This window comes from Vigna angularis, chromosome 6, assembly GCF_016808095.1.
Source record: "Vigna angularis cultivar LongXiaoDou No.4 chromosome 6, ASM1680809v1, whole genome shotgun sequence".
Classification (NCBI taxonomy): domain Eukaryota; kingdom Viridiplantae; phylum Streptophyta; class Magnoliopsida; order Fabales; family Fabaceae; genus Vigna; species Vigna angularis.
Window position 1 is genome coordinate 33454156 of NC_068975.1, and position 25163 is coordinate 33479318.

General features: G+C 36.1%; 3 protein-coding genes and 1 pseudogene across 3 annotated transcripts; 1 reads left to right on the forward strand and 3 right to left on the reverse strand.

The window, feature by feature from the left end:
• Positions 1–870: 870 nt before the first annotated feature.
• LOC108341657 (uncharacterized) lies at positions 871–4286 on the reverse strand. Its single transcript, XM_017579313.2, has 4 exons — positions 3695–4286; positions 3393–3617; positions 2567–2935; positions 871–1529 (listed from the first exon to the last, which is right to left on the reverse strand). Exons 1-4 carry the CDS (start codon positions 4103–4105, stop codon positions 1062–1064), a joined length of 1473 nt encoding a protein of 490 aa, XP_017434802.2. The 5' UTR covers positions 4106–4286; the 3' UTR covers positions 871–1061.
• A 3682-nt stretch (positions 4287–7968) lies between these two features.
• Positions 7969–9885, forward strand: LOC108341803 (pentatricopeptide repeat-containing protein At3g25210, mitochondrial). The gene is made up of 2 exons (XM_052879213.1): positions 7969–9207; positions 9308–9885. Exon 1 carries the CDS (start codon positions 8066–8068, stop codon positions 9179–9181), a length of 1116 nt encoding a protein of 371 aa, XP_052735173.1. The 5' UTR covers positions 7969–8065; the 3' UTR covers positions 9182–9207; positions 9308–9885.
• Positions 9886–10773: 888 nt separating this feature from the next.
• LOC108343049 (CSC1-like protein ERD4) lies at positions 10774–15560 on the reverse strand. Its single transcript, XM_017581080.2, has 6 exons — positions 14917–15560; positions 13754–13911; positions 13293–13568; positions 12124–12974; positions 11527–11782; positions 10774–11399 (listed from the first exon to the last, which is right to left on the reverse strand). Exons 1-6 carry the CDS (start codon positions 15185–15187, stop codon positions 11025–11027), a joined length of 2187 nt encoding a protein of 728 aa, XP_017436569.1. The 5' UTR covers positions 15188–15560; the 3' UTR covers positions 10774–11024.
• A 2646-nt stretch (positions 15561–18206) lies between these two features.
• On the reverse strand, positions 18207–24154 carry LOC108341658 (hydroxyproline O-galactosyltransferase GALT2-like; annotated as a pseudogene).
• Positions 24155–25163: the final 1009 nt, after the last annotated feature.

The window sequence follows — 25163 nt, forward strand, 5'->3', positions numbered from 1 at the left end:
AATTAACAAAAATTAAAACTTATTAGATAAAAAAAAACAAGAACCACCTTGAAAAAACCGAAGAAAAATAGATATCAATCCGGGTATCTTCTTTCCATGGGCAAAATCTGTGTAACTAACCCTCCGCATGTTTAGAATATAGCATGTTTTGAGAAAGTAAACTAGAGTCAGTAGCAAGTCTCAGTTTTTAGATCCTACATATTTCACACACAAAAAGAGAGAGAGAGAGAGAGAGAGAGAGAGAGAGAGAGAGAACTTGAAAAGATTCATAGCTGAACATCTTCTGAGAATTTCTTTTTCAGGAAGAGGAAGGATAGCTTGGATTTGGTAACGAGGAGCACAACTTTGGACCAAGGTTCCAAGTGAAGTGGGTTTCAATTATTATTTTTCTGTCAATTGCAGAAGCGAAAACAGGGTGATAAATGGCAGAATGCTACTTTCCCTTCCATAAATACATCTTTTTTGTACGTTTGAAAAACGCATTTTGGTTGGGTTCGGATACATATGGGTTCTAAATTTTATAATCTGTGTGTTCAATTGAGTCGGCCAGTTCTGCCCACCTATCCCAATGTCCCAAAATAGTAAACATTTTTTAAAAATGAAAACATTTTGAACAAACGCTAACCTATATACCCTTGTTAAAGAATTGACAAAAGTTTTTTCATGAGTAATGAGAAACTACAGGACTGTTTCGCGTTAGAACAAGGAGAATCGCTTCCATATGATTAACAAGACCAACAGTTTTGAACTCGTTTTTCCTGTAAAGGCTTTTTATTCAACTGTTGGGTAGGTTTTTTATGATCATGAAAAACTATCTTAAGAAAACGAGTCTGTTCATTACTAAGAAAAGCTCGTCCAAATTATCACTTACTGTCAATGCCAGTATCTTCAACAAAATCTCAAGAGATTAATATCGTTCATCTCGAATTTCTACAGCAAAACTGAACCTTTTCCTTCCATTCCATCTACATCTCCTCACTTGTCAACTTCCTGGGCGTATAATGTCTTACAAGCATGTTTAATAAGGAAAGTAGTATTCAAAACACGCTACAACGAGGCAGTTAGGTAGCTCGAAAATCAAGAAAAATACGTAATTTTTGTATTAGCATCTCCCGAGTGCCAAAAACGGGCTTCCCAGTGGTGATCCAGTCCTTCTCCAGAAGATTTGCTTTAGCACCAGCCGACATTTCATCTTGGAATGCAGAGACTATTTGGTAGATTGAAGTCTTCAGAACGTCAGCAATAGCATAAGCTTTTGAATTCACTGGGCCACTTCTTCTTTTACCAGCTGCAACATCTACTCTTCCACTATTCACAGTTGCCCATTTGATACCAGCAGGTCCCAGCAACTGATTTGAGGGTTGCAGGTTTGTTTTCTTTCCCATGAAATTTTCAACAGCCAGAAGGCAGGATAGAAGTGTTGAAACCACAGCAGCGTTACTCCCGGAAAGCTGAGCAACCCCAAACTTGTCTTCTTTACGTGAACAGGCAGTCAGTGAAGCAACACTCCTTGAACACCATGCATATAGCTGCATTTAAGCAAACAGATGCTTTTTAATATGTTATCCACAAATTCTGGATAGAAGGCTGGGAGTGTGCAGCTTTGTCGCCCCACAACTAGAAGGTTTCTTGTCATAGAGAAGTTAAACAAGTGAACATTTGAACTATTGGTTATTAATTGATCAAATTTACAGGGTTGCAATTCATGTCAATGACCCACATTAATATTTATGAAGCCCAGAGGAATCATGAGTTAGCTTTCCCCTCTGTAAGTCTATCCACCTAGAGTTATATATATAACTGGTTTACATGTACAAAGTACTAAAAATAACTCCCTGAATTTATTTTCTCTTTACATATGAAGAGGGATGGCTTAAATATCAACCACACAATAGTTGGTTCTGGGAGTAATTTCACATTTAATACATGTCAAATACTGAAAATCAATATAATATTAGGGCTTTATAATTATCATGTTAAAACTGCAACTGGTATGGGCTCGTAATAGTTTTCATACAACAGTAATGCGCCTAAAATATTATTGAAAATAGGAATATTAGGTTAGTGTATCATACCACCATAGACATTTTCAGTTTTCCCTCAATATAAGGACCTCGTTTAATGTGCAAACTCCCATTTTTAAGGTAGTTTGTGTTTTTAAAACAAGAAGATGAAACTTCTGGGTGTTTGATAATCAGTGTTCTGTTACAACTTAAGAGAGTTTAGAGTCTTTAAATCATGATTTTTTCTTTCAATCTATATGTTTCTATTTATAACGAGGTACATTTATCATCATACTCCTAGCAACTTTGCTTATTTTGGTTCCACAACCTAAAAAATAAGTTTTTCCAACCATAGTCCATACCACAGAAAAAAAGTGAACATTAAACAGTGAGTCCTGAAAGACATCGTAGAAATGCTAATGCTAAGCCATGAAAAAACTTCTAGTGAAGTTCAATATTCAGTGTAAACACAAATGCCCAAAGCTTTCAGGTTATGCGGAGGGGGAAAACAGTTGGTTTTTAACTTCATATAAAGTATAAATATAATTAAGTTATACATGTACCTGGAAGTTGTACAGTTCTTCCACGTTCTTCAAATCCGTGGGGGACAACAGCTGATTTGATAATTGAGTAGCTTTGTCAACAGAATTTCCTGAGCCTTCACCTAATTTAGTTGCAAGGTGTTCCAACGGCTTCAAGCACACAGCAACTACTCTTTTGTAAGTTTCACCGGTTTCTTCAAAAAACCCCGCACGCCTCCAAGTGTCAACATTGTTCTCGCAAACCATACACAGATCAAGATGTGCAAGATATCTTAGAAGCGATGTAGGATTAGTCTCCTCCAAGGCTGAAAGGAGATGCTCACTTGGATTTGTTTCTGCTGCTGCCGATCCTTTTGGAGGTGCAAATATGGACCTCTTAGTGTGCAAAACCTGTGTAGCATATTCAACCAAAACATAAACTTCAGCATTCGGAAACAATGCTGCCCTTCAAAAGGCTAGGGGATATAAATGCTTATAAAACAACTCATACAATTCAAAATCCCTACTTGTTGTACATGTCTGTAACTGGTACACAGGTGACATTATACAGGGTTTCATTTTGGATAGTTAAGATAAAGCTATACTCAAAGTTGTTTTTAACACATCCTGAACATTATACATAATAGGGTAAGTTGTACACAGAGAACCAAAATCCAATGTACACGATAGAGATCCCAAATTCCAAAACATCACAACAGCAGATCAATGAAACAAAGTTGAGCAAGTTAGACACCATGCCAAGCATAGAAATAAAACCTAAAACGAAAAAGTGCATGAGCAGACGGGATCACTTTCTCCTGGGCATATCAACAAACATGTAGAGGTCATAAGTTTTAGAAAAACCCACCCAATGCAAATGATGAGTCAACTCCCAAGAGAAGAAGATAACAAAAGTGGTAGCAAGAGAGGATATCTGCTCCACGAAGAATCTTGGAGTGGCGACCGCGTACTTAAACGGATGCGGGAGAAGCTCTAACAGAACACCGGATATAACGGAAGCAAGAAAGGAAAGCTTGAAGGCTTTTCGAGCAGCGGAAGGAACACCCATCTTGAAGCTGAAAAAGGGAGGACGCTGCTCCCACAAGAAGCAAAAAATCAGTACGCATAAAGAATATGAATTTATTAATAACAGGAAAGAGAGTGAGAGACCTGGATGATGGGGAAGTGGAGGAGCCATCGGCGCTGGAAAAGGTAATGAGAAGCGAAGAGGGAGCCGGTGAGGAAGCCCCGGAGGATTGATCGGGGGAGAGTGGACGAGGTGAGGGTGGTGGCGGGGAGGCAGAGGGCGGCGGAGAAGGCGGCGGCGGTGGCAAAAAGGAGAGAGAGGGGGAGGCGGGGGCGGGGGTTGGGGGAGGAGAGGAAGGAGAGGGTGGGGGAGAAGAGGAGGTTGGAGGAGAGGAAGACGATGAAGGAGAAGAAAGGGTAGTGAGGTGGAGAGAAGGGAAAGCAGAGAAAATGGAGGAAGACGATAGCTGATGAAATGGATTGCCAGATCAAGAAACTCATCAACCGGTTCTTCACCACCAACTCCAACCTTCCTCTGCTCCCAGACATCATCATTCACAAACAATCACCTTTTTCTTTTCTCTTCTTTTATTCTCTGCACCAACCACAATGCTTCAAATTCCACACTCTCTTACTCACTCACTCGCTCCCTCTTCCCTCTTCTTCCCTTCGCATACTCTATTTCTTTCAAGGGAGGTAAGACTCAGTCGTTTCTTAGGTCAGTTTAAATTTTTGAATTTTTTTAAGTACAATCTTTAGCTTACGCACAGTTGGCCAGAAAGTAATAACTTTCTTACACAACTTGGATAATAACTTTCTTAAAATTGTAATTAATTTTAAGCTTTCAATGGGTTGGGTTCCGCGGGCTCAAATCATACTCGGCCCAAACAATATGGATCGGGTGGTCCATCCTAAATTAAAATTATTATTTTTAAACAGTTTTATTTTATCTGTATATTTAACTTTAATAAATATAATATATGAAAATTCAGACTCTGGTGTTAAAGACTTGAAAGATGTTACGTTATTTCTTTTTTTTTTCCTTGAAACGAAGAAATGGAGATGATATTAATAATGCGATTCGATATCATTGTTTTGTCATTAAAAAGACATTGCCTTAATAAAATAACATGGAGAATGCTAATTAGGTATCAAGAACCAATTGTCAATTTAGATCTCTTCAAATAAAAGTTAATTAAAATAATATAAACAAATATCTATTATTTAGTTTTTCAATATACTTTTTATATTAATATTTTGTTGATTTAGTCGTCAAAATGTCTTTTGGTTCCAATATCTTTTCATAAATCCAGGTTCAAAAATTACATTAATTATTTTGATTGGTAAGTATAAATACCCATTTAATTACATATTTAATAAAACTTTATTATATTTAAAAACATATCAATAAACAAAATTACATAGAAATATAATGAATTATGTTATAAAAATTTTACTAGAAAAGACGGTCGAGATTAACTACATTCGAGATATGAGATATCTATATAAAAAATATAACACAACTTTCAACATAAAAACTTAAAGTTCAATGCTTGTGAGTTTTATTTTTTATATATATCTCTCAATTTTTTTATTTATACTCAATGTTAAACTTTCAACTTATATTTAGATTTTAAACTATTTTTCTTGTGAGTTAAGTTTTAATACAAGTTTTTATTATAATAAAATATACTTGTCTCATGTATTTATTTTATTCTTGTATTATACAAAGTAGATTTATATAATTAATACTGTTTCGGTAGAATTGGTCTGAAGGTCGGTCGTCTTTCGTTACTATGTTCTCTTTTGATCTTCAATCATCTCTGAGAATGCAATCCACTTTGATGAGTTGTTGACCTGCAGAAGACACTCTGACGCTCAAGTCAAGTCAGATATGTTTCATAAAGAGGTCTATATTTTATTGTAATAGATTAAGATGTGGACATTAACCATATATTTATAAGACTTATGGCAATCAAACTCATTAATTCATATTGGATATGAAAATAATGTCGTATATTCATATTTGATACGGCAATCAAACCATTAATATTTAATAATATACCTGCTAATTGCCCATAAATACCGTATATTTCCCACTGATATGGTCAACAAGTGTATTAATTGGTCATTAACGACATCCATCTTACCTGACTCAGAATCATTGAATTACCGGTCAGTGTAGATGGTCCTCTCCTAGGACGGTCGGCTACCCATGTATAGTACATTAAGGCCCCCAAGCCCCGAGCAGTTGTTTGCAGGTTCGAAGGGGTTTAACTTTTTGTAGTTGAGTCGTGGTAGGAGCGGTTTGAGCTGGTCATTGGAAGACCATAGTTGAATGTCTTCGTATGGTCGCTCGGGATTGCTAGTGAGTAGATCACTAAAAGACACAAGTGAGCTGATCACTTGGCCGCCTAAGATTACTAGTGAGCTGGTCACTAGAAGACCATAGTTGAATGTCTTTGTATGGTTGCCCGGGATTGCTAGTGAGTAAATCACTAGAAGACACAAGTGAGCTGATCACTTGGCCGCCCAGGATTGCTAGTGAGCTGGTCACTAGAAGAGCATAGTTGAATGTCTTCGTATGGCCGATTGGGATTGCTAGTGAGTAGATCACTAGAAGACACAAGTGAGCTGATCACTTGGCCGCCCAGGATTGCTAGTGAGCTGGTCACTAGAAGACCATAGTTGAATGTCTTCGTATGACCGCCCAGGATTGCTAATGAGTAGATCATTAGAAGACACAAGTGAGTTGGTCACTTGGCCGCCCAGGATTGCTAGTGAGCTGGTCACCAGAAGATCATGGTTGAACGTAAGTCTGGACCTTCCTGCACATGATATTTTTACTCAGAAAAAAATATGTGTTAAGTAAACACTTCAATATATTATAAATTATATATAAAAAGTCACTAAAACCTCATAAGGCTGAACATAAGACTGAATTTTCTTGTGCAGGATATTTTTACTCACAAAAATATGAGTTAAACAAATATATTATAATTTATAAGTTATAATGAAAAGTGAAACCTCTCAAGATTGAACGTATGACTGAACCTTCCTGTGCAGGATATTTTTACTCACAAATATGAGTGAAACAAACATATTATAATTTATAAATTATAATGAAAAGTATTGGAACCTGACAAGGTTGGATGTAGGGCTGAACGTTTTTAAAAGTTCTCAAAACAAAAGACATGTCTTTAGAAATTATTATGAAATTTTGTACTCTTATTGCAAAACCTGATATTGATCCGAAGTAGCAATGTCGAGGCCGAGTGGACGTCTACACGTCTAGTTCCTCGTGGTTTCATGGGGATGTCACTCGACTCCACTGTGGGCGCCAAAATGTTTCGGTAGAGTTGTTGAACTGCAGAAGACACTACGACAATCAAACCATTAATATTTAATAATATACCTACTAACTGTCCATAAATACCGTATATTTTCCACTGATATGGTCAACAAGTGTATTAATTGGTCATTAACGACATCCATCTTACCACAATCATTGAATTACCGGTCGGTGTAGATGGTCTTCTCCTAAGACGGTCGACTACCCATGTATAGTACAGATATGTTGGTGAAAGTATTTGAATAATATTCATAATATATTAAAGAAAATATCATCTAATATCATTCAAATGAATCTAAAATAAAATAAATTGTAGACAATGTTATACGACCATTAATATATAGTTTATTTTAGTCACTGATTTTGCGTATAGTAAAATATTACCACCAATTTTTTTACCAACAGAAAAACAACAAAGAAAACGTATAAAAAAATGTGATTCACAAATTTTAAGATATGACCAATAAATAGTATTGAAACTTGATTACAAAATTAAGTTAAGAAAACTATGATATATAGAGAGTTAAGTAAAGAAAAATAAAATAATACATGTGGAAATTTAAGCTTACATCTTCCTTAAGATATTTCATTAATTAATAAATATGAAGTTAATGTATAAATGTCAGTGATATTATCTAAAAAAAACTAAGTAAAATGATGACAATTTTAATTAAATTTATTTTCTATAGCAAAAATACACGTGAGTATATTTTTTTCATGTGACAAAAAATATATATTATTATATTAAAATTATGAAATTAAATTCAAATAATTTTTATAATTTTATAATAAGTACTTTTTAGTTTTTTTTTTAATTTTTTATTTCAAATGATTATTTTAATTAAAAAGAATAATCAATTTTAAAAATGATAAAAAATGTTTAAATTAAAAAAAAACAATTACTTAAAAGATAAAATAATTATTTTAATTTGAAAAAATATTTAAAAAATAAAATTGAAAATAACATATATAATTTTTTTTGGTGTAATAGTATAAATTAATTACGAATACCATACACTTCGAAATATGCTAACTCAATTTAATTTGTTACATTTAAATTGTAAAACCCCTAAAATGGTTAGGGTTTCTTTGAATTATGAAGATGGTAGCAAAATAATGCTCTCCTCAATCACTCCCAATGTTTCTTCCTTTTCTCTGACGAAATGGCAATCATCGTCCCCAAACGCCTCTTCACCCTCCGCGCCGCTTATTCCCTAATTCCATTCACGCGGCCACAAACTTCTCTCCCCCTCACGCGACCCCTACTCCACGCGCGCCCGTCCTCCACCCAGCCATCGAGAACCCCGTCGGAGAAACAATTCGAGACGTGGGTGCAGGCCCTGAAACCGGGCTTCACCCCCTTCGACGTTGCCGAGGCCCTGCAGGCCCAATCAGACCCGGACCTGGCCCTCGATATCTTCCGCTGGACCGCGCAGCAGCGCAACTACAAGCACACTAGCCAAACCTACCTCCTCATCATCAAACACCTAATCGCCGGCCGCCGCTACCGCCACGCCGAAACCCTGATAGAGGAGGTCATTGCTGGCGCCTGCCACGACGTCTCCGTCCCTCTCTACAACTCTATCATTCGATTCTGCTGCGGTCGCAAATTCCTCTTCAATCGCGCCTTCGATGTCTACAAGAAGATGCTTAATTCCAACGATTGTAAACCTGACCTCGAAACCTATTCCCTTTTGTTCAACTCGCTGCTTCGGAGGTTCAATAAGTTGCATGTTTGTTACGTGTATCTGCACGCAGTTAGGTCTTTGACTAAGCAAATGAAGGCTTCTGGTGTTATTCCTGATACCTTTGTATTGAACATGATCATCAAGGCTTATGCCATGTGCTTGGAGGTGGATGAGGCGGTTCGGGTTTTTCGCGAAATGGGGTTGTATGGCTGTGAGCCTAACGCTTATAGTTATGGCTACCTTGCCAAGGGGTTGTGTGAGAAAGGGAGGGTGAGTCAGGGTTTGGAGTTTTATAGGGAGATGAGAGTGAAGGGTCTTGTGCCTAGTACCAGTACTTACGTGATAATCGTGTGTAGTCTTGCGATGGAGCGAAGGTTTGAGGACGCCATTGAGGTTGTGTTTGATATGTTGGGGCAGTCTAGGTCCCCTGATCATCTCACTTACAAGACTGTTTTGGAAGGGTTGTGTCGGGAGGGAAGGGTCGATGATGCTTTTGAACTGCTTGATGAATGGAAGAAGAGGGATGCTTCCATGGGTGAGAAGATGTACGTGAGTTTGTTGGACGGGTTGCATTTTTCGTGCCGGGAGTAGGTTTTGTGCTAATGCCTTTACTTGAGGTAGCATAAGATGCATATAAAGCTGCTTTTGTTGGAGTATAACTTGTTAATCTCCTGCTCTTATGAGGAAGCTGATTCTTTTGAATGAGTGCTAATGCAGATAAATAATTGTATTTGCTTGGAGAATTGCTCTCAACATCTTTTGGACTAATTTAACTTGCAATGTGAATGGAGGGGGCACCTGAGTAGGTGTTAGTTCTATAAACACTGATATTGATGATAAGGTGGCGCAAGCTTCTTTTATGATAAAATGTTGCTTCTGAGCACGCTGAATGGACTAGACCACGGCCTTGTAAATCCTGAGGTTCAATTTCCACCTAATGTTGTTGTTATGCAATCATGCAGAAGTTGTTCGTGGGTAGTTTGCCGTAGCGGATGAGTATCTTATGGTATTTTGCAAAAAAACCAAAGCTACCCGAGATTCATCTGATTGTTCTTTGTTGCTAACTTCTTTCCCTTAGTTCATCATTTTGTTTTCTCCAATAATTAATCTTCAATAGATGTTAGCTAAAAGTTTTACAGTTGCTAGCATTTGTCTGTATTAGTTACAGATATTTATTTTGTAGTCCTAATTCCCCTTAGCAAGCCTACTGGTCTTGATGGCATAAGGGGAGAAATTACATTGATCTTCTGTATTAAATTGAACAAAATTGATAAGAATATGTGTTATTGTATTTCTAATTGTTGGTGGATTAGTTAGTTTCATACTTTTTTGTTCAATAGTCAATAGCAGCACCTAAGATCATGGTGCAATAATTTTATTCAGTAATTTTAGTGTATTTCATGAATCGGATTCAATAAAATTGATACTCGCATGTGTAATTCAATATATTTTTTGCTGTTTCCTTGCTCAATTGTTTTTCTTTTTATCATTAAACAAAAATCAATAAATGGTATTGAAGACCTCTTCTCGAGGAACATGTGAAAATGAACGTTGAATCAAATTTCTCACAAATTGGTCCTCCACTCTTTGTTATTTGATCTTGATCTTTGAGGAAAGAAACAATTACGCTCACTATCTCTCTGGTTTTTTATTAGTACATTAATTACATTTATATAATTGAATAAACAAATCTGGTAAGGTATGTGTTAATGAGAAGAATATATGACATTAGTTTGCTTAAATTAAAAGACGTTTTGTGTAGGGTAGACAAAAAACAGAAGCAGAAAGGTAGACTATCTAGTGAATTTTTGCCAATTCTGAGATTGAATATAAGTTGTCAAAACTCTTAACTCACACACATCATTATTCGTAGCAGTATCTCCTCCGTCAATTGTCTTTTACACTTTATTAATTACAAACTATACTCTACTGAACCGGCTGCTTGTTTATAGCAGTATAACTGCTTTGCTTAAGCAGGAATAATACATGAATAGAACCTAAAATAAGAAAGCATACTTATAAGTGGTGTCATAATCCATAATATGAATTCGGTCATGGTTTAAAACTACCCCTTGTATCCCTGAAAACCCCAATACATCCTCCTACCACAAGCTACTTTTAAACACAATATCCAACATTGTCGATTTGTGACGAAGTAAAAGGTCATATCAGTTCTCACTCAGTACCGAAATTTATGAATTGCATACTGAACACCATAACACTTATCCGCAAGTAATACAAGTTGAACAAACACATCATAACATTACACGGAAATATTACCAGTCCATCCAACAATTTCTACACAATCACATTCCCAACAGTTAACACTCAACATCGTGGTTCCTAAGACGTATTATGAACAATGAATATCTGAAGGTAACCCTACAAGACTAAAACTAACACGTAAAAAGCAGTTGAAATTCAGATAATTACATCAAACAGCTGTTCTTCTCGAAACTGAAGATAATGCATCTTCAAACTGGTCATCTTCTATCTTCTCAGAACTCAAGCTAGGTGGAATGAAAGATCTGAAAATCAATTCCATGTTGGGGGGTTCCTTAAGTGGATTAGCTGCAACCTCAAGTGCAGGATGTTCGAAGGCAGGGTAGAATTTCTTTCCGCAGACAAAACCAAAGATCAGTGACAAAAAAGGAAGAGGAAGCACAAGTGGTGTATAGTAGAATTTCTGCGCCCCAAAGTATCCAAACATGGTAATTTGATATAATATCAGAGATGCTAGTACACGCTTGTGTATGTGAGGCCACATTCTTCCATAACTTTCATATGTTGGTACGTAGACTTTGAGTGCCTGTTGGTTAACACAAATATACACAAACCCGTAAGAAAATACTTACTAACGCATGTGATTTCAAAATAGCATGGTAAAAGGGACTTCACTAAAGCCAGTAAAGAAAACAAAATTCCAAGAACTTCACCTGATTTCGCAGGACAAGCCATCCGAGGCCAAAATATAGAACACCAAATGGGATTATTACAGGAGCAATAACAGAGTAACAGAACACAATTGTGACAATCAGCATGTCACCGGGAACTCTTGTTGCATAACCAAGATCTCCAGGTTGCCAAGCCTCTTTCAACTCAGCTTCGGTCTTGCAAAGATACTTTCTCTTCAAATGGTATATAATGAGAGGAACTATTCGGGACAGTTCAAGGCCATAGCCAACGAAAAATCTAAGACAGAAAAAATCAATTAATATGTGTCATGTCAAGTGTTTTAAAATTAAAAGAGAAAGGTGAAGCCTTTTCTACTTATGTCAAATCTAGTAGGAATAGTCCAATTTTTTAACTTTAAACTTTACACCCAAATCATGTGAGAAAATATGATGCCTTTAAAAAACACAGTAACTTTTACTGCAAAAGAATGCAGGAAAAGATAACAACAAGATACAATGAGGAAGACCATTTCCTAAAATTTTAAGCCTTCTGTATTTCCTTTTGCTTGTAAATAAACAAAATAAAGTATCACCACAGATAAATAAACCAAATAAAATAAAGTTAGGAAGACATCTTACTTAAGGGCGACATAGGTCAAGAAAAAAGTAGCATTTCCGGGGAGGCTTTCAGCTAGCAAGGACGCAATTTCATTTATGTTGGGGTTATCCTGAATTCTATGGAATGCTTTGAACAAGGTTCCACCTATAGTAACTCCAATGAAAACGTTCAGCACGATGAAATAATAGTATTTTCCAGATGCAGCTCTAACTGCGTGACTTTCAGTTGGAATGCCTTCAAATTTAGACAAGAACAGAAGCAACTTGGGTAACAATGCCAAGAAAATAATCAGCGCAAGCTGAGGGAGGTAAGCTTCCAACACTGTTCTTAAAGCCTTTATACGAACAATTGGCTTTATAAATGGAAGATATTTCACCAAATTGTCCAAAGTAGTAAATGCAGATATAAATGTAATTGGGATCATGTAGAAGAATATAGTCAATGCCACAATGACATAAACCAAGTACTGCCTCAGCTCTCTCTGAAAATACTTGATTTTCAAATTAGGCCATATTAGTTGAATGGGTTCAGGAGCATCAAAGACTGACCAAGTGTCAACCATTTGCGCATGCAAACTCTGAGCTGCAGAAGCTGCAACCACCCTACTTGAGAAAAACACCAGAGCAGCGTCTTGCTGCTTCTCTCTAAGGGTGACCTTTTGCTCAGATTCCAATTTGGTAACAAGTTCATTAATCTTATCATTGTAATAATCTATGCTATCGACCTTTTCACCAACAAGTCCAAGGAAGCCAGTCTTGTTAGTAGGTCTTGTTCCTTCTGGTTTAGCAGTTGTTTTAGACCTTTCATATACTGCTTCGGCACGGGCAAGCTTCTTCTTAAACCCTTCTAAGCTCTCCCAAGTCTTGTTCACCTGTTAGCAATAACTTTGAGCAATTAAATTAAATACTACAATATTCAGTGAGGAAAAACTAGGAAGAAACGTCATCACAGGCTATTTATACATTTACACAACGGGAACAACAAATTCGTTAGACATTTGCATTTTTAGAATTAAACAATATAATGGGTTACTTCTATAGAAATTATCCTTATTTTCTTTCATCTGCAAGATGTATGGCCACATTAAATGGATTTTATATGCATCATCTTTTAAAACTTTGATATGGAGTCAGAAATAGTATAGTTAATTGAGAGGGTATGGAAGAAGATAATCGTACGAACACCTTACCACTTTGTTGTCTGTTACGATCATAGATCTGTAAAATGCCTCTGGATAGATGGCTTTAAAGTAAGTGTCAACCTGTTCCTTCTTAGTCTGACCTTGAGTAGCATTAGGTATGTCTCTCACAACTATAGCAAACTGTTGAGGCCTCACATCAGGGGACTTAAGAGCTTCAGCTCGCAGCCATGAGACATGTTTGTAAGCTCTCCACAGGAGAACAAATGTAACGATTGAAACCCAGTAACAGGCAATTAAAAATCCCCACAGCCTTGAACTCCTTGCCTACACTGACAACAAGTTATTCAGTGTCTGGCATTATTATCATTCGTAGGTATTAAAGAAACTCATTAGCTGTTTAACTCCGTAAAAATATTGGTCGTTACTTTTCACACACACACAGCTAATACGTTGAATCAAAGGAAGATTTAGCATAATATTTTTGAAAGAAAAAAAAACACTGATCTTACCGTGATGTTAGCCATTGATAACTTGTCAAGTTCATTGAAAGTTCCTTTGCTAGTTGTTTGTGCTTTTGCATCTTGTCTCTTCACAGCATTGTCAGTAGCAGAAAGCGGCAGAAGAACGGGTAGCAGAATAACTCCAGATAAAACTAGGATGCCCAACACTGGCACAGAACAATAATAATAATAATTAAAATCCTTTATGTTGGATTCACTACTGATCCCATAAACATGTTATGGTCAACTATTGTAAAATATGAAAGTTTACCACCAGACAAACATATTTATAGGGGAAAATAATATTATAGTGGAAAATACTTGTCTTCTCTTTCTGTGTTATGTGATGGGAAAACATAAATGCTAGAGTCTACAAGCCACACACAGGTCACAGACAAGCTAGCATTTTGCTCACACAATCAAGAACCTGGCTTTCGTAACCATTTAAAAATGTACTATGGTGAATCAATAGCAAAAAAAGATGACAATCTAAACAAAAGCAAACTGGAATAACATGTGACTTTCTTAGTGTAATTCAAAATTTCTTTCTCAGTTTTGTTTAATACTAGTACTGCAAATAGAACCAAGAATTTGTCCTTCACTACGAACATGAGATAAAGACCAAAGCTCGAGATTTCAAGTATTACTTAAATCAGTTCCCCAAATTTTATCCAAATCTCATTCCTGACGGTTAATGTTTCTAAAGAATTCTGTTTCAGCTCTTAAAAGGCTAAACTAATTCAAAAACCTCCGTTACTAATTAGTTTGAAAATCCTAGTTTAAATCCTGTTTCAGCTCTTAAAGGCTAAACCGAAGAATAGTGAACAGTGAATACAATGAAATGCTCTTGTTTCCTGTACAAATTATCAAAAACAGAACACGAAGGTAGCATTATTGTAATTATCAGTGAAAATTTCTCAAGGGACCAGACAATTTTACGAAGATTCTTCTATGCTTTCATTGAACATAACTCACGATGCAGTTCCTATGTGCTTTTTGGTATTATTCTTCAATCAAAATTGAAGTTTCATTTAGATAAAAACTCCAATTTTTAACGGAGAACAGGACCAAAAACTACCCATAAAACCATATCCAAGTTTATTCTAGGAGCTTCAACAAAGAGGAAGTTATACAGCAGGCAGATATATAGAAAAAAGGGAAAAGGGAGAAACCAGTGGTGAGAAAGACAAAGTAGACGGCAGTGTCAACCCCAGACATGGCAACAATATCACGTTCTGAAGAAGACATGGCCTCCTTGATCCATGAGAAAGGGTTGCGGCTCTTGGGCCCTCCTTCCGACGGATCCAACCCCTTGAGGATCCTGTTGGGGTAGTACACCACATTGTTCCCAGGCTTACTCGATAGAAAAGCAAACACGATCATCAAAACCAAAAATATCAGAAACGAAGTTCCCAGGGACGTCAAAAACGAAGTAAAATCCATCTGGGCCTCTCACTTTTCTCACAATACAACACAATACAACACAAAGTCCCTCACTTGATCAACATCAACGAATGCACCGTAGCCGTTACCACTCCCTTCATTCAAACCAACCGTTGCAAACGGTTACGAAGCATGACAATAAAAGGGTGTTGTTTTATGTAGCAACGATAGCAAACGGCAATGACACGAAGGAAGAAGATGAAAGGAAAATGGATATAATAAAGAAGGAGATATTTTGAGCAAAGGTGGTAGTTGTGTTGTGGGGCACCTTACGTTTTGGATTGCTTGTGTTCAATTAATGTAATGAATCGAAGGTTTTATTTTTGAGTTTGCGTGGAAATTAAGAGTGGGATGAGTGTGTGCGAGCGCGGAAATAATGCAAAACGGTGATGCAGAGGAGCTGTTGAAAAAGACAAAACTTTGTCATGTCCCTATTTCTGTATTACAAAGATGCCCCTGCATGCCAATATTACCCCTCAATAATTTGAATCAGGGATCTCGTGCCTCTTGCTTCCAGAATTATCGCAAGTGATACCCTTTTTCAACTTACCTTAAACTATACAACATTACAGAGGAAAAGTGTATGTCTTAGTAAATATGGGCTAATTTGTAGTGTAGGGATATACATTTTTTTCCCCTGTAAATTTTATCTAGATGTTAGATTTTGTTTTTTCCTTCCGAAAGATGAATTCTCAGAAGCAAATCTGAAACCACTCAAATTTGATTGAAGTTTACAGAAGCGGAGAAAAAAACGGGACCTATTCACGTGCTGTCCATGAGATTCAAAAGGAAGTCAAAATATATTTTGTGTATTTCTAGCTTCTTGCTTACCATCAGAAGTCCATAACGGTACGCTGTCTGTTATGTGTCTACAAAAGAACACTAAAGTAGATTTCCATTCAAAATAAACACGTATTATGTAAAGCTAATATTACGTGGATTATTTTATTCACAATTCACGTATTTAATAAACCATTCATTTCACAAAGATCATAAAATCATTTCATTCATCATGTTGATTCTTTGCCTTCTGAAAATCTTTAGCAGGCTTTGTATACTTTCTGATGTTTCAAACCAATTCATGTTCCAATTTCAGAGTAATGTGTATATCTTCCCCAAGTGTACTCGATAAACTTGTATTTTAGGTAGATTTTCCCAGAAACCCATCTCTTTCTGGCCACCGAACTTCATGACAGCTCCAATACACTTCACATTGATAGTTGCAAAGCACAGATCACTCTAGGTGGTGTACCCCATCAAAAAGTTTTTCTTTTTTCGGAAATATCGTTCAATATTTTATGTTTTATACATACAAAATGAAGCAATGACCTTTTATTTTCTTTACTTTATTAATACTGTTACTTTTTTTCAGTAACAGTGCCGAAAGTAAACACACAGACGTCGTAAATGGAGAATTTTATTTTTCACGTGTTTAGTACATATTATATGATTAAAAAAATAAGTAACTCATTAGCATTAGTCAAATATGTTTGGAAATAAAACAAGCTACTGAAAATGTCAAAGTAGTTTTATGAAAAGCAAGTAGGAGATTTTTCATTAAAGAAAAAGGATTGAGTGAGAGAGGCATATATAATTAAAATACACAACACACTCCAAATTTGAGCAAATTGCTTAATAAATTAATATGAACATAATTACAATATACAGCATAGTCGTGTCATTATTACCCACTATAGTATGCATTATATTATATTACATAATACATATGGAACTTGAGTTTGATTGAAAAAACAGAAAAGGACAAGAGATCTGGGTCATGTGCATGATATTTCTTTTGTAGTTGTCGGAAAAAACAAAGAGAGGGATCAAACCATGGGCATTGTGGTAACTGCAGGGAATATGGATAAAATCAGTTAACCGGTAATATTCTAGATCTACATTTGTACCAATGGGCAGTCCAATTCAAATACACACCCATGTTGCTGTCGACATGGGTAGTAATTTTACCCTAAGAGTGAGGAAACAGCCTATCCAGCTGACACGTGTTGGTGGTACTAGGAACAGGTGGCACATGGAAGTGTTGCCGACAGAGGGATCCACATATTGGATAGATAAGAAGGAAAGCTATGCAAATGCTGTTATGCTACACATACCTACCTTCAAGACCATTCAAACCAAATTTTCTTTCCACTAAAAGTAAAAACTTTAACTTTTTGCCTCTCTCACAAATCATTCCTATTTTCTTAAAAACACAAATTAAAGTTTTAATTCCTAGATTTGTCATGACATGTAAGAGGATTTAGTTTATTTAATTATTTTCAGTTGGGTGAGATATGTATGGAGATTTAATAGTTTATGTAATTATTTTCGGTTGGGTGAGATGATAACAACTGAGGTGGGCCATGGCATGTGCCAACTAACGAGAGAAATGAGAATGAGAAGTGTGGTAGGGTTGAGATTTGGGGGACCATACAAGTTGAGTTTTTTGAAAGTGAAACACGCGGTAGACACGGATGAAAGAAGCAGTGAATTAAACCTCGCAGACCTCTTTTCTTTTCTCTACTTTAGTGGACCCATTCTTATCAATCATGATTCACCAATATATCTCTATGACTTTCAGGGCATTCAGATATGTTCTTTTTATTTCATTTTTTAAAGGAGTTCACAGCTACCTGTACAATTTTTGTTATTAAAAAATTATACATTAGGCTCAAATTTTGTTGAAGTATAAGGATTAGACAAGGGTGCTGGAGATTCCCTGCTTTTAATGAGCTTTCATTTCACGTTTTAAGAATAAAGTATGAATGATCAACAACATGCTCACGAGTATTATTTTTTTAGTGTTTTTTTTCCTCCTTGCAGTGATCCTTTTGATGTGGAATGAATTTTTCAGAATATATATTTTATATTTCGGAAAGTTTATTTTAAAATAATAGAGGTATGCAAGAACAAATACCCTTCGACAACTAAGATCACTAGTTTTTTGGTCGAGGTGGGCCAAATACGCTTTCAAAAGGCTGATGATTATTTAAAGCGCAAAGAAAAAGTGGAAGTAGTATGAAGAGCATGCTAAATTCTATTTTCTTTGGAATTGAATATGTGTAATAACTTCGTCCAACAGTAATGTATATGAAATAGGTACAAGAGTTTAAAATATACAAGGGCAAATCATCTGAAGTTGCAGCATCTTGCAGGACCTCTTGACAAGTTGTCCCACAGACAGAGCAATTGCCTGGGTGATTCATAATGTGCAGTGAAGTAGCCTTCCATGCATCCGTACTGACAAAACTTCCAGTTGTGGGAATACTGAACTGCGGCCACCGTATTGTTGAATCTCCCAACCCACATTCCCATGCTTACATCCTCCATTTTAAAGAGCTGCCACCATAATCAAAACGTTTCATCAGTCAATAGAATGTTACTTTCTGCAAGTGGTTATAGAATGTTGGTTTTGGTAACAAACCCGCAGCCTCCTTTCCTTGTGTTGGGATATGATGAAAGTAACAATGTCTCTGGACAGTATGTATGCAGGGCCATTTGATTAATATATATTCAGCAAGATAAAGGATGGTGTGTCGTTACTTTTTTTTTTTTTGCATAAATTGAAAAAATTGTATAAACAAACAGAAAATGTACACACTTGCATGTTACCTACAAGTTTAACTAAATGTGACAACTACAATACCTCATATGTAACAGCCCATTTGCCATTTCTCATAGGGCGATGCAGGAGATTGAGATTGCCCATGTAAAGGGGCTTATTCCGGGGTACAGCTTCGATTTCTTTCAAGATAGTATCCACCCTGATGAAAGTGTCATCATCAACTTTCATGATATATGCAGTACTCACATTCTGAATCTGCATTGAAGAAAATTGTCTTATAAAACCGGAAACAACAGAAAAATGAGAGGGAGCTGTAAGAGTTGCACATTACGAGGGAGCTGATAGATATTAGCTGGACAAATGCAATTTGCTCACCCCCAATATCTGTAAATAGTAAAAGAAAAGCACGAAATCTGACTAAATTCACTCACCCCAAACTCACAGATAGCCATGGTTTTAAGCACAAGAAGGTCGTAGCGGTCCATAAAGGGCAAAATGACAGTGTCGCCTATTAACTTCCTTCCTTGGATTCTTCATGTTGATGTTTAGAAATTATAACAGGTAACAAAACACAGACAAATCAGCCATATCACATCAATAAGAAGAAGAATAGTGAAAAAAAAAAAACACAGAAAGCCCTTGGATTCCAAACAATAACATAAGTGGTCAAAATGAAAAAAAATTGTTTACAAATTGCATTCTATTTCATAGCACTCCGATATAACTACATTTATCTACATTTCTATATTTTTCTTTAGAAATTAGAATTATATTATAAATGACCAATACAGAGGTGGATTACAAATATAAAATAAGTGATTTGCACAACCAATAGTGATTCCCATGAACCAACCAATGTAGTTACTAAAAGTATAACCAACTAAAACAACAATCTCATGCAAATATAAACTATTTATATCAGCTATATTAAAAGATAAATATTGGAAAAATCGAACCTCTTGTAAACTTGAAATCAATAAGAGCTTCTTGGAGCACAAAAGTAGCTAAGGTGATAACTAGCTTTAGGTACCTAGTGATACACTGAACTCGCTGGGCTCCATTGCAAATTTGGATCACGAATTGAATGAATGTTCTATGATGCTAAATGTATGCAATGCCTTAGGAAACCTGATCCTAGAGCACTTCTCATCTTCTCTTCTTCTTTCCAAAATCAATTTCAGCAGCTTACAAGTGAGGTATGGCAACCATATCTCAATTTATTTCAACAAGGATTGGCAAAAACTATAGCCAGACAACCAATAGATCACGACTGACCTTTGTTAAGTGAGAGTTTTATAAAAACCTGAAGATCCCTTCTATGTCACTGACTTCTCTGTTTATTTTAATTAAAGTTTCCAGGTGAATTGATCAGATCCTAGCTCTTGAAATTAAGAAATTTCCAATTAAAATAACTAGAGACTCCAAATTCTATTTGCCGAAGCTTTTGGGCCATCAAAGTGGAAGTTACCAGGTCCACTTGAAGGTCAGAAATATTTTATGTTGTCCCTTCAGGGTTTGAGTACATACTTTTACCCATAATTTCCACAAAATGACCCCGGATGGTTGTTTTTCTCTTCTTCATGAAATTCTTACAGAAGTTCTAGTGTTCAACAACATTATTGGTATGATGTAGCACAATACTATTGTGATGTCTAAGACAGGGTATTTCCTCCAACTCAAATATCAGAACTCACCGTCTCTCTGAACGAAGGAAATCCAACCCCATAATAATCATAAGTGTCTCAAATATTACATTGAAGGTAAATTTATATTTTATAAACCAAATATAGTAAAGTTAACTATATTCTGAGCAGGCATAAGATACTTCAAAATAGAATAAAAAACCCTGGTCACAATAAATTCTCCCAAATCATCAATGGTATCTATCACGCATTTCTCCATGCTCGTACCAGATTAAAAGTAGATCATTTTCACGCCAAAAAAAGGCAGTAGCCATACCAATGCAACAAAGAATCGTACTACCACATCCGAAGACTTGATTGTAGCAGCTTGCATCCATGTTTTTCGAACTGCCATACGTTCTGCAAAGTGATTTGACGCAGAAAGAACTCCAATGAAAAGCCTAATAGCATGTTTAGGTAGAGCACTGGCTTTCCAGGTTTCTGACATTTCCAGTACTCTTTGAGGTGAGAAAATTGGATCTGAAGTAGGTAGAGAAGTGGCAAAAACTGAATGAACATCAAGGTCCCCTTTAACCACCAATCCTGTAGCATCTTCCAGTGTAAAACCCTAATGAGAAAGGGGAACGAAAAATCATCGTGGCAAAACTTGTAATCACAGAGCATTATAGAATTCAGAAATTAATTTCAATTATCCGACTAGTTTAATCTGGCCTTCAGGCAAATGATACGTAAGAGAGACATCACCATCAGTATAAATTACAATGTAACCGTGGGTACGCCATAGACCAAGATTCTATCTAGATGCTCTATAGAATCCGTCATAAATGCAAAAGGGATTCACCACTATGAAATTGATATGTTTTTTAATTCTGTTAGAATACTAAATATTACTATAACTATTTACGCTAGATTATTGTATTATCTAAATTAGCTGGTTACTTAAGGCCACGAGTTAGTTGCCAATGATTAGTCGGTAACATAGTTTCTGGTTAACTCCTAATTAGTTCCTTGATTACTCTAGTGACTGGTTATAAAAGATCAATCATCAAGTACAACATGTAATTCCCTCCTTAGGACAACTTTCCCTCGATAATTCCCTACTTCAACCAACTACAACATGCAAAATAAAAATAACATTAAGAAACTCATCCCCTTGAATAATGATTGTCATGAATTAATCACGCAATTTCACTGCATCAAGATCTTTAGTGGAATATAAGATGAAAACTTCTGTGGTGTCTTGATTAACTTACTGTGCGATATGGAAATGAAGTCATATGGCGACCCCCAACATTGATGTGGTATCCATCAACACCAGCACGTAAAGTAAGGACAAACATTCTACCCTCCGTAAACGGAAATGGCCAGGTCACTTCTGGCTTCTGCTTACGCCCTATAAATCGCTTTAACCATGACGTTGTCTTGGACTCTTTCGAATCTAAAATGTCATTCAGCATCCATTTTTCACATCTCCTGTACCCATCAACTGCCAAGCATGACAAAAAGTTTACTTATATATTAAATTAGCACCCACAAAGAAGATAAAAAATTAGGCAGAAAAATAATAATTATGGAACTCTAAAATAATTATTTTAGAGTGAATGACTTTCTATACAAATTATTACCCACTATATTATAAAATAATCAAACCATAAAGAACTATTTTCTGCATGCTTCCATACTGTCATTTATCAAATATTAATAAACAAAGATTACCCATATCACAAAAACTAGAGAAGTTACATTAGTTTATTATCCTTGCCTTTTGTTCACGGTGATAGTTGGGTTCTTGTGATGGAAAATGTCAGGGAGATTGAGCACACAAGAGTCTCATGAGCAAACGCTGTAAGAGATCAAGACACCATCTTTAACCCAAAACCTTAAGATTAGATTTTAGGAATCTAGGTTAGAAGTCTAACACGCTTACTCTCTAATTACACTCCAAGAATCACACACAAAAATGAGTAAAGAAACGTATAATATTCACAGCAAAAGAACCAAAAATACAATCCAGAATCCGGGAGCTTAACCTCCCTCACCAAGTTTAAAACCGGTCTATACAATGCAAGTAATAACTCTCTAACTGAAACTACAAAATAGGTCTCTTATATATAGACACTTTTCCCGCCCCATTTTACTACTCAGCAGTTAAGTAATCTTCCTTATTTTTCTACTCTCACTCTCTCTCTCCTTTCATATACTTTCCAAGTCCTAACAATTTGTGAGTCTTCTTTCTTATTGTTCATCTTGTTCTTTTCTATTCAATGTAAGACTCAAGCTCACTCAGAATCCTAACAGTAATGATTTTACGTACTGATCATAGATAGTGCCGAATGAGGATATATCCTGATAGCCAAAAGTCTTAACATCCTTTTATTCACGTCAACAAAATCTGCAAATGGAACCTTATGTATACAAAATGGTCATGCAACAAAAATCTTGCATCTAATTCGAAGTTCGTAAGTATTTGATAAATGTTAACCCAAAACATCTTTTCAGCCAAAACCTCCAACAGCAGCATTTTGAATAAAGACTTTTCAGAACACAAAAACTAATCCAAACTTGCACTACTATATACAACCCTATAATTATGACAAGAATAATCATTACTTTTGCTGTGTTCCTTTTAATAGCGTGCTACAAACAGCCAATCAGTGTTCTTTGGCTAACTATACAAGCAACAAGGCACTCCTTATTTTCATGCTCATTTGTCATCATCATCTTCTTATTCCATCAGTTTCAAGATTACTAAACCTACTTACTTTGCTGTTTTCTTCCCATTCTACATAACGACAATGCAACTCCATCCTGCGAGACTTTTTTTTTTCCCTACTTAACATACTCAAAGTGAACATGAAACATGATAAAATCATACCAAGCATTTCTTCAGTATCCTCAGATGGCAAACCATCGCATCTTTGAGATGTTCCCCAGTGCATTCGATAACAAGTATTATGCTCAATAACCGGTCGTCTGCTCCGGTCCCCTCTTAACCTAGGATTCAGGTGAAGAATCTTAGGATGATCTTCCCCTTCCACTGACCTTAGCCCTAGTAATTCAACCACAAACTGTGAAACCGAAACCAATACTAATCCATCACCTTTCCCCGTGGACCTCGACCTTGATTGCACAGGAGCATACTCCATATGAGCGTGATGAGGTGTTCCTACCACAGTGATTGAAGAACCAGCAGCAAGACCACAAGGAATAAACATCAAGCCACCCCCCTTCAACAGATCTTCCCTGCTCATTGATATCCAAGGACACAACTCGGTCTTTCTTTCAATTCTTTCTCCAGCCTCCTTATCATCAACCTGCTCCAACTCTTTCCAAGCCTTCAAGCCCAATATCCAAGCCTCATCCGCCATGTTCTCTAAAACAGAAAAACCACCAGTCACGTTGCTTCGCCGCAAGATTTCCCGGTAATCCTACCATATCCCTGAGGAATATGCTTCACAGATTCTAGACCAAGATCTTCCTCTTTCGTTGGTTCCTCCTTTGGCCTCAAGGGAGCATCCTGGCCCCTATCATCCACTAACCTCCAATGAAATGCGTATAAACAGAACTAACAAAAGGCTGGCTCAAAGCTGCATCATCAGTGTCCCCAGTAGCATTCACCCTATCCAATCCAACTCCATTGTAACTCTCATCCCCACTCAACGATGAGACGACTTTCTCAAACTGTGAAAAGTTACACAATATAAAAACCAAGTACAACACCCCAACAGCAACCAAAAAATGAGACAACCTAAACGTCATCTTCAAACAATAATACAATCTAGTCTACAACAAGTCCCTCAAAACCCCGTGGCCCACAAACAAACTCAAAATGTGAAGGCAAACCCACCAATCCAAAGAAAGCAACGTGGCAACGTGTTGGAGAGTTGTTGGTGGGCTTTGAGGGAAAAATGAAAAGAATCAAACTTTCATGTAAATCAAATTAAAACAACCAATGCTGCAGTGATTCGATCGACTGCCATGGGACGCGCAGTCCTACATCATGCGGGAAGTAGCATCTGAAGAAACATCATAAATGGGATGAAGAACAAATGCTGAAGGTACCCAGATCTTCGATGGTGAAAACAGAGTGGAAGCAGAGAGGTAGGTAGTTGAATGGAACTTCTGTATTAGAGGAAGGCATTCAAGGGGGGAATGATCAATTTTAATTTTTCAATGCTTGTGAAAAAAATAACTACGTAAAGAAAAATATTTCTATAGTGATATTTACTTATAAAATATTTTAGGTATAATTTATTAATTTTTATAAATAACAATTTAATGAGCTAATAATATTGCAGCTAACTTTCTCTTTTTCCTTCATCGCCTTCTTCTGCATTTTTCACTGCTCCTTCGTCTTGGAGACAACCTCAGAGAAAGCTCCTGTTTGAAACTTCCTTATTGTCATGCAAAACAAGTGTAATATTCATACCTGAAATGAATAGATTTAGATACATCAAATGTAATTTTGAACATTAGATTGAGACAAAAAATCACATAATTTTATAAAGTTGTACTTTGATCTGAGTCAACATCTAATAGCTTCTCAAAATTATTTTTCAGGAAAAATTAACTTCGTAATATGTGAGTTTCGTTAAGGCTAAAATGTTGGAAACATATTATTTTCACTTATTTTATAGATAAATTTATATTATAAATAATTATTTTACTTTTAAAAATATAAATTTAAAAGAAACTATCAAATAAAAGAAAAAGTAGTTACATTTTAAAAAGGATCTATATAAACAAAAGATAAATCTCTATATATAAA

Bases quoted from the DNA above. Each gene is read 5' to 3' on its own strand.
- LOC108341657 (XM_017579313.2), bottom strand. From the start codon at position 4,105: ATGATGATGTCTGGGAGCAGAGGAAGGTTGGAGTTGGTGGTGAAGAAC. The intron at 3,618-3,694 runs GTCTCTCACTCT...TTGTGGGAGCAG, and splicing joins TCCACTTCCCCATCATCCAG to CGTCCTCCCTTTTTCAGCTT. The intron at 2,936-3,392 runs GTGGGTTTTTCT...TATGCTACACAG, and splicing joins TGACTCATCATTTGCATTGG to GTTTTGCACACTAAGAGGTC.
- LOC108341803 (XM_052879213.1), top strand. From the start codon at position 8,066: ATGGCAATCATCGTCCCCAAACGCCTCTTCACCCTCCGCGCCGCTTAT.
- LOC108343049 (XM_017581080.2), bottom strand. From the start codon at position 15,187: ATGGATTTTACTTCGTTTTTGACGTCCCTGGGAACTTCGTTTCTGATA. The intron at 13,912-14,916 runs GTTTCTCCCTTT...GTTCTGTGCCAG, and splicing joins CTTTGTCTTTCTCACCACTG to TGTTGGGCATCCTAGTTTTA. The intron at 11,400-11,526 runs GTGAAGTTCTTG...GTTAACCAACAG, and splicing joins GGCTTGTCCTGCGAAATCAG to GCACTCAAAGTCTACGTACC.